At 43.2% G+C, this 9,942-nt stretch overlaps 1 protein-coding gene across 1 annotated transcript; it reads right to left on the bottom strand.

The window, feature by feature from the left end:
- Positions 1-2,346: 2,346 nt before the first annotated feature.
- LOC117529400 (E3 ubiquitin-protein ligase TRIM39-like) lies at positions 2,347-9,157 on the bottom strand. Its single transcript, XM_034192168.1, has 2 exons — positions 8,905-9,157; positions 2,347-4,275 (listed from the first exon to the last, which is right to left on the bottom strand). Exon 2 carries the CDS (start codon positions 4,264-4,266, stop codon positions 2,635-2,637), a length of 1,632 nt encoding a protein of 543 aa, XP_034048059.1. The 5' UTR covers positions 4,267-4,275; positions 8,905-9,157; the 3' UTR covers positions 2,347-2,634.
- Positions 9,158-9,942: the final 785 nt, after the last annotated feature.

Below are 9,942 nucleotides of genomic sequence, written 5' to 3'. Positions count from 1 at the left end.
TACAGTGGGGTGCTCAGTTCAAAGCAGTCTCAGCCTTTTGTTCATGGTAATGAGTCATTCACATTGTCAGGAGAGTCAGCAGGGGAGTCGTCAGTCCCATCGTTAGGAGGGACAGCTACCCTGTCATTAGGAGGGTGCTAACTAGAGTGCAATAGGTGCTAATTAGAGCAATCGTTAGTCACTAGCCAATAGCAGTCTGCCTCTCAGTAGGATGGGTCTGGTTAGGTTTAAAACTCCAGCTTTTGCTGGCTTCTGTTATTCTTTTCTACAAGAGTCAAGACAGAAGTCAGACTACCAGAGCAAGAATTTTAACTGAGGAAGCTTCTACGATTAGAAGCGAAAGGTCCTCACGTCAAGCAACCCAGTCCAGTCGAAGATTCAAGCTTCTCTACTCCTTGGTATACATAAACCTGAATGGGCCTCAATGATTGCTGAATTATGGATTTGAGTTAAAGTAGATAAAAGTCCTGCTGTCTCATGGCAGAGTTTACTGAGCGCACTTCTAGTTACTGTTTTTATTATATGAAGCTTGAACTGTACTGTGGCCTCTGCTTTACGTCTTTTAGTTGGCACGGCTTTGTGCACACAAACGGCTGTTATTACTGCCGTCCAACTGGCATCAAACCGCCTGACGCCTTCTTTGACCTCACGTAGTCACTGACATGCTATTTGTTGCACAAGTCTGTAAACTTGTCTGGCAACATTTATCAAATACCTCTTTCACAATGTCTTAAATCAAAGCCATTGTCTAGATGTGCACCGTTTAACCGAGCTTTAACTGAACTTCTGTGTGTTTTATAAGACCTGAGATCACAGAGTAAATGAGCTGATAGCTGTTTGCATTAACAAGCATAATAAAATGCATTGATGGACGACAATAGATGGTCTCTTTTTTCTTTTGGCTGGCTGCAAGAATATTTCCCCCAAACTAGGCAGCCTGTATGCCACAGCATTTACAGGAATATTTGCTGAGCTATGAGATCACTGGGGATGACAGACACTTAAAGTGGGATCTTTGTGGCAGCTGGAGGAGGGAATGCAATGGAAGGGGACAGTTGTGAGCCTCCTGGGACATTCATTATTCATGTCTGTGTGGTAATTTATGGTTCTCAATGGTGTTTGTGAGTGGTGGTTTGCCATGTTTGGGTGGCTGCAGAATGGTGCCATTTTGTTAGAAGTCTAGTAACTCCCCTAGCAGGAGCATGCACACAGTTAAATCCATGTTGCTGACTGCAGTGTGTCCTGGAAGAAGTCTTATCCAGGGCCTGAGGCCTATCTGGTTGGTGCTCATCATGCCTGTGAAAGTTATCATGCCAAATACCACAGCTTGAAGTGGCTGAGAGCCTTCAGCTCCCACTGAATGTGACACCAGTCCACTGCAGGTTACTTCTTCAGCCAGGCCTGGTACAGCTGCATAAACTGAGATGATGTAGACGAAGTATCTTCACCAAAGACACAGATGGGTAGCCTGAAGCACACACCTGGAATCAAATCTCAGGCCATTTCTTAGTTGTTCAACTCTAATCCCACAGTCACCCAATCTGTGAATAAAGCTGTATCTCTGTGAGTAGTGCTGCTTACAGGGTATGAGACCAACCAACTCAAATCTGGGGACTTGCACTGGTGCCCCACTCTTCCACAATACCACTGAAGCACACTGAGTCCTGGATACTCAGGCAAGCCATTCCCAACTTCTTGAAAGTAATAAGTCATCTGCTGCAGAAAGATGAAATGTTTGCATCCCCTTGGCCTTCTCCAGCCACAGAGGTCCTCAGCACTAAGGTACCTACATGCTGAATCATGCACAGAGAAATGCACCACATGGCCAAAAATGTCATAGCTGTTGGTCCGTCACAATGCAAGTGATACTTCTCATCTTAGTTTCCCAAAGTAACTGCTGATCTGATACAAAGTCATTCCAGCTGTACTCAAGGATCCTCCGAAAAGACCTAGTACCAGTTACAGTCGTTGCCTTTGGTCACTGGTTAGTATCCAAGTGTATGGTTGTGAAACTATACAGTAAAATGAAAAGCACCAGGATACTGAAGAGTTGGACCTTCAATCTCGTGATACCAGCATTACCAAACCCCTCTGTGCAGCGACTTCACGACTCTCAGCTCTTAACCGGGCGTGTCTCTATCTCTAACCCTAACCCGAGGACCAACAGACATAAATGTCCCTGCAGAAACAAGTGAACGTCTTGGCAAGTTCAACACTTTTACTGCATGGCCAAGTCTAGGAAGTCATTGACTAGGGCCACCAATAAAACTAAACTTCTGTGTCACTGACCATTCTTCTAGTGTATTTGTTATTGCATTTGATGAAAGCAAAAAGATACCAACCAAACAAAGAAGCTGATAGCCATTTTCAGAGGTCAATATTTTAATTGCCTAACAGGGATAGAGCAATACAGCTGTTTGATCATTTGAAATTTTTATGAATTCAGTATCATTTATGCTTTATAGCATTTACAAAACTAACTGTAATACAGTGTGTGTGTGTGTGTGTGTGTGTGTGTGTGTGTGTGTGTGTGTGTGTGTGTGTGTGTGTGTGTGTAACATGAATCTCCATCCATATTTAACTGTTAAAACTAAATAAAAACAGATTTGATTACTGTAAATTATAATATTCATGTTACTCAATGTGATTGACAGGACAGATGATCAGAGGGGCGGAGTTTTTGCCACCATCATTCAGAAAAGGACTAAAATAAGGGTAGATTTTCTCAGTGAAGGAGCAGCCAGTAAAGGAGTAAAGAAGATCTGCAGCATCAACATCATAAAATGAGATCAGACCCTCCTCATAATCCACAAACACCCCGACCTTCTCAGGCTGAGACCTCACAGAGAGACGGACTGGAGGGTCAGAAAAGGCTTTGTACTCATTTTCATTCATCATACCTATTCTCCAGTAACCATACTGAGGTCTTAATGTGATTTTTCCTTTCCTGTTGACAGAGTCTCTGGCCACTCCTAAAGTCCACTTAGTCTTCCCTTTAACCTGGACTTCGTAGTACAATCTACCTGCAGAGAAACTCTGCTTTGCTAAAACACAGGCTTGATACGAATATCTCTCTGGGTTGTCTGGGAGTTTCTTCCATACATCACCAAGTTGTACTTGTTTTCCATCGTCAGACAAGATGAGGTTGGGATGTGCTGTATCAGGATCCAGAGTCACATCCACTGCATACTGCTGGACCCTCTTCAGTTTAGCTTCACTCACTTTGTTCTTCAAGTCTTTCCTGAGTGTCTCCTCCAGCTGACTCACAGCTCTCACCACACTCCCATCATATGATGGTGGATGGACTCTGACCTCAGTCCAGTCCTTGCTAGGTGAAGTAGGGCTCAGGTTCTGGAAGCCTTGGAGGAGGTGGAGGTGGTCTTCAGACTGTGAGAGCTGCTCCACCTCAGAGCTCCTCTTCTGCAACTCAGAGATTTCATGTTCCAGCTCTGCAATGAACCGTTGACCTTGTTTCTCAGTTGTGTTGTGCTTCTTCTCTATGTTCTCAATCAGCTCGTTCAGACCTCTCTGAACAGACTCCATCAGAGCAGTGAAGATCTGAACACCAGCTGATTTCTCTTTGTCTGCATTTTTCTGGCTGAGCTCGACTGACTGACTGATTTCCTGAATTTTCAGTCGTCTCTTCTGGATCATCTCCTGAATTTCAGCCTCTGTCTTCCAAAGCTGAGCCTTCTTTCCATAATATTCTTCTTTCAGAGGAACAACATCATGTGACTTGTGGTCTAAAAAAGTGCAGAGCATGCAGACACACATCTGGTCATTCTTGCAGAACAGTTCCAGTAGTTTGTCATGGTTCTTGCACATTCTGCCTTCCAGGTTCTCCACAGGGTCGATCAGCAGATGTCTTTTCAGGCCTGACATTGTCAAATGAGGGTCCAGGTGAGTCTCACAGTAGGACACCAGACACACCAGGCAGGACTTCACAGCTTTTAGTTTGGCTTCAGGACAGACGTCACAGAGAACTTCTCCTGTTTCAGCAGATCGTTGCTCTGAGCTGCTAGTCACATTTTGTTTGAACTGATTGACCATCTCAGAGATGAAAATATTGACCTGCAGCTCAGGTCTTGAGTAGAAAATCTTTTTACAAACTGGACACTGGCAAGGAATATTAATGTCCCAGTATTCAGTGATGCACTTTTTACAGAAGTTGTGTCCACATGGTGTGCCAACTGGATTGGTGAAAACTTCCAGACAAATGGAGCACAAAAGCTGATACTCAGAAAGCAAAAAGTTGGCTTCAGACATCTCCACACCCTGAGAACACAAAACAAAACAAAACTGGTATTAGATTTTTGCTTATTTTGATTTTAACATTATAAACTATCATTCTTGTAACCCTAAAATAAAAGAGGAAAACGTTCTATCTAAGGGTGTGTCCACACACATGCACGCACACACACACACACACACACACACACACACACACACACACACACACTTACAATCAGTGGTGGGCCATGCATTTCACACCTAGGCCTTCAGAACTATCCTCCCTCAATTACTGAGAAAATAAAAGAATCATAATTTTTAATGCCCACACCAAAGCCATGTGTTATGAAAATCCCCCCCCAGTCCCCAAAAATATGATTTAATAAACATCCAAACCAAGGGTAGCCTGTTAGCTTAGGTTGTTGAGTAAATCTAAGAAGGGGGGTGTGTTCAGTCTTCATTCTTCCCACCTAGGTCATGTAGGTATTGTGTGGGCCGCTGAAGAGGAGGTACTGCTGGCCCACCACCACCAGATGGCGCCCTGCTTGGAGTGCGGGCTTCAAGCACGAGAGGGCACCGGAACCAGTGGAGTGACAGCTGTCACATCATCACCACCAGCTGTCACTCATCTACGTCAACCACCATAAAAGCCGGACTGCAACTCCACCTCCCCGCCGAGAAATCAGCTACCATACAGGTAACTTCTCTGCTGAATCTAAAAACCGTGTGTAATAGTCTGATCTCATTTGCAGCCGTTTTTCCTGTGACGGTGTCCTTATTCTGCGGTATTGGCGTTTGGTGTGGACTGCGACGGCTTCGCCTCACACCCCAAACCAGATAAGTAGTTAAACAGGAGCTGCACGAGTGTGTGATTGGAGGTGGAGGTGCTCCCTCCTAACTGAACACAGACTGTGGGATTACTGAGTGTGCGTACTCACACTCATCAAACTGTTTCTGTTCTCTGCCAGCACTACCGGGTCTGACTGCTGAAGACAGTGGCCACCTGGGGCGCAGGGCTTGGCGGCTCCGGTGTTCTTCAGATCCGTTGGTGGTAGAAGCTGTGTGGGTTCCAGCTCTTCTATCACCAGACGTCTTCTATCTTCGAGCCTGCCACACGCCACCTTGTGTACGATTGACATTCCGCACTATTGTTATTGTCTGTACTTCGTTGTGCACTTCACAACATTAAATTGTTACTTTTTGGCTTATCCATTGTCCATTCATTAACGCCCCCTGTTGTGGGTCCGTGTCACGACACCTTCCCAACAGTAGGGTCCTGCCCAAGGGTCTTCACCTGTTTTTTACCCCTGTCTGCATATATAGTAATGGTAAATGCCACACTGGCAGAACCATTTATGTACATTAATACACATATATGCAATTTATTCTTGGAAGACAGAAGGTATGTAGTGCGTGAGTGAACGTGGTGTGCATGTGTGACCCCCATCCGCCCTTCCGGATCAGCCTAAACCATCCTACTCAAAGCCAACCGACAACTTCTATCAGGAAAGGCCGACCACCAAAACAACATGAAGACAGACAAGAATGAAAGACAAGTGGCGAAGGCAATAACTGTGAAGTGAGACACCTGGGAGACGGGGCCCCAACCATACAACTTACAAGGACAAACAACCACACATGAACAAGTAGTGATAGTAAGAGCCTGTTGTGTAATTAGTGAGCATCTACACCCTAATCTACACTCAACAAAAATATAAACGCAACACTTTTGGTTTTGCTCCCATTTTGTATGAGATGAACTCAAAGATCTAAAACTTTTGCCACATACACAATATCACCATTTCCCTCAAATATTGTTCACAAACCAGTCTAAATCTGTGATAGTGAGCACTTCTCCTTTGCTGAGATAATCCATCCCACCTCACAGGTGTGCCATATCAAGATGCTGATTAGACACCATGATTAGTGCACAGGTGTGCCTTAGACTGCCCACAATAAAAGGCCACTCTGAAAGGTGCAGTTTTGTTTTATTGTGGGGGGGATACCAGTCACTATCTGGTGTGACCACCATTTGCCTCATGCAGTACAACACATCTGAAAGGTGCAGTTTTATCACACAGCACAATGCCACAGATGTCGCAAGATTTGAGGGAGTGTGCAATTGGCATGCTGACAGCAGGAATATCAACCAGAGCTGTTGCTCGTGTATTGAATGTTCATTTCTCTACCATAAGCCGTCTCCAAAGGCATTTCAGAGAATTTGGCAGTACATCCAACCAGCCTCACAACTGCAGACCACATGTAACCACACCAGCCCAGGACCTCCACATCCAGCATGTTCACCTCCAAGATCGTCTGAGACCAGCCACTCGGACAGCTGCTGAAACAATCGGTTTGCATAACCAAAGAATTTCTGCACAAACTGTCAGAAACTGTCTCAGGGAAGCTCATCTGCATGCTCGTTGTCCTCATCGGGGTCTCGACCTGACTCAGAAAATGTCCCAGTTCTTGCATGGCCGGCATACTCACCGGACATGTCACCCATTGAGCATGTTTGGGATGCTCTGGACCGGCGTATACGACAGCGTGTACCAGTTCCTGCCAATATCCAGCAACTTCGCACAGCCATTGAAGAGGAGTGGACCAACATTCCACAGGCCACAACTGACAACCTGATCAACTCTATGCAAAGGAGATGTGTTGCACTGCATGAGGCAAATGGTGGTCACACCAGATACTGACTGGTATCCCCCCACAATAAAACAAAACTGCACCTTTCAGAGTGGCCTTTTATTGTGGGCAGTCTAAGGCACACCTGTGCACTAATCATGGTGTCTAATCAGCATCTTGATATGGCACACCTGTGAGGTGGGATGGATTATCTCAGCAAAGGAGAAGTGCTCACTATCACAGATTTAGACTGGTTTGTGAACAATATTTGAGGGAAATGGTGATATTGTGTATGTGGAAAAAGTTTTCGATCTTTGAGTTCATCTCATACAAAATGGGAGCAAAACCAAAAGTGATGCGTTTATATTTTTGTTGAGTGTAGAACACCAGAGTCTTGATCCCCTTGAGAGCACCCAAAACCGAATTGTGGTGATGGCCACAAACACACAACCATCCACGCACAGAGACCCAGATCACAGGTAAATATCAGATCACTTTGCCTGTTTATCCATTTATGAGTTTGTCATGATGATACAGAGTTAGCACTACCAACAATACCCAGAGCTGCAACTTTTAGGTGTACCCCACCTCACGCTCTATGACTGCTGGAATAGGCTCCAGCCCCTCACGACCCTTAATTGGAGTAAGCGGTTGAAGATGAGGGTGTGTGTGTGTATGTGTAACTCTCATTCATTTGTGCTACCAATCAAGTACTAACACCTGAATGAGCTAATCAGCAAGTGGTGGAGTGGTGAGAAAGGAAAAATGTGTGGATTAGGTGGTTCTTGAGGACTGGTTTGAGAACCACTGATATTACAAACAACAAACCAGTGAACATTACCCTACCTTCACTCAGATTAACAGTCCCTCATGCCCACCCAAGTTTACTTATATGTATCGGTCAATAAAAACATCATCTTGGCCATAATATGAGGATCTGTCTTCATAAAACAATGCATGGATTTGTGTTTGTTCTTATGGTCAGCAGTGTACTTTATTAATCCCTAATATCAAAAGAAAACAAAAGAGCAATACACATAATACACAATTCATTATTTTTGGATAAAAATAATTATAAAAAATAAACAAATAAATAAAAATGCACTGGATAAACATGATGACCACCACATGTGTAAATGCAGGACAAAATATGGAACCCTGGCAGTTCTGCTGGACCTTTGGAATAAAATCTTGGTAATTCCTGGGGATTAAGTTGGTCACTCATCCTCAATGCTGTAAACTTTGTACAGTCCTAAACTTCTTCTGTTTTTTGTACAGTAGATTGGAGTGCTATGAATGAAATGGAGCACCTCAGATTTTGTAGAATCTTCTATGCTGTTTTAAAGACGCAGCTATCTTAGTGTATGTAAACTATTGACCCGCTGTAAATAAAATGTCTTCATGTTTTTGACAATAAATGCTCTCATTGCCTTTCCAGACTTTTCTTGTAAAGCTGGCTGTGAAAGATATGCTGGAGTGATGGTGACTGATATGTTATCTGTCCATCATGTGACTGCAGTGACTACATACCATCACTGTTTCCTCAAAATTATTTTCTGCATGACTGTTGAACTTGACATCAAAACACAATGAGCCCAAACAGCAGACTTCCAGGATGTTCAAGCAACTTGTCAATCCAGCGCCTCTGCATTCCCAAGCGCCATTTTAAACTCACGCTATCGTGTTCTCAAATGACTTTGCTGACATTTTTGGATAAAACACAAGTCTTTGTTCAAGATTGTTTTTTTTTTCTTTTTTTGGTACATTGACATCCTGGATTAATGTCTGATGTTATTGTTCTGGATTTATCCAGACTGTTCTTTTGTGTCATTTGCCTGAGTCGTGATGCACAGTGGGTGTGTCGTGTATCTTATTGTGAGAATCGTATCACACTATGCTTTTACAAGAATAATTACACTTTAGTGATTAGCCTTACATTAAACTATGATCTTGAACAGGCAACATGTGACAGACCGTTAAAATAACACAAACTCTCTTGATGTCCAAATACATTTGGACCTAACTGTTGTCATCTGTACTCACCGGTGTTTGACAGAGACTGCTGAGTTGTTGAGTAAAACCTGGTGAATTAAAGCTGGTAGAGACAATCAGATATCGACTGCAGCTCTTCTGGGTTTCTGACCTGCTGTGACTTTCATTTCAGGTGGAATGTGACGCTGAAAATCTGCCTTTCCAATGTTGCTCCGCCTCTTTCCTCAGCTGTGCAGGTGTGTCAAAGTCAAAAACAATCCCTCAGTCAGGTCAAAGGTCAGCCCACTGTCTGACCTCTGACTGACATTTTGTGACAACAAAATGTTCTTTAACATTTTCTTTCAGGTGATCCATTTTAGTCATTTAAAAGCTTCAAAGTAAATTTTAAAAAAAAAGGGGACGGATGTAGCATTTGGCAGATTTTTAAATCCATATTTGTAACGTTTTCTCTCAGAAAGTGAGGAATAAACTGCCAGGTTGTTCTCAACACATTTATCTTTGTTGCTTAGAATTTTTATATGGAACATGGAGCACAAATATACTGAACACAGAGCTGGAATAGGTATGCACTGCTATATTGTGAAAATATCAGCTGATAAATTCTTTAAAATATTAAATATTGTCCTGTGCAGATATGAAAATTTAAAAAAAAAGAATAAAACATGGGAAAAACAGTCCGATAACCAGACATATTTAGAATAAATGTAAAATACGTGCCCTTGCCCCATTAAGACCTGGTCCAATTTCACCAGGTCTCCAATTTTTTCAGGATGTGATGAGCAAACTGTCTTGTCATTCACAGGGGAAGAGGAAATGTGTCATAGGAAATAAAAATGATTATTATTCTTGAGAAGATAGAAGACAAAAGTACAATTTACCAGGTCTGTCAATAAAGTAACGGTCCTTTTTATTTTTTTTAAAAACCATATGGATTTCATTCATATGTTTTTACGTCAGACATGCTTGAACCCTTGTGCGCATGCGTGAGTTTTTCCACGCCTGTCGGTTACGTCATTCGCCTGTGAGCACGCCTTGTGGAAGGAGTGGTCCCGCCCCCTCGTTGGATTTTCATTGTCAGGAAATGGCGGA

Source organism: Thalassophryne amazonica, chromosome 17 (genome assembly GCF_902500255.1).
Source record: "Thalassophryne amazonica chromosome 17, fThaAma1.1, whole genome shotgun sequence".
In the NCBI taxonomy this organism is placed as follows: Eukaryota; Metazoa; Chordata; class Actinopteri; order Batrachoidiformes; family Batrachoididae; genus Thalassophryne; species Thalassophryne amazonica.
Note: the sequence above shows the minus strand (reverse complement) of the source record. Positions and strands in the feature narration are given on the sequence as shown.

Bases quoted from the DNA above. Each gene is read 5' to 3' on its own strand.
- LOC117529400 (XM_034192168.1), bottom strand. From the start codon at position 4,266: ATGTCTGAAGCCAACTTTTTGCTTTCTGAGTATCAGCTTTTGTGCTCC.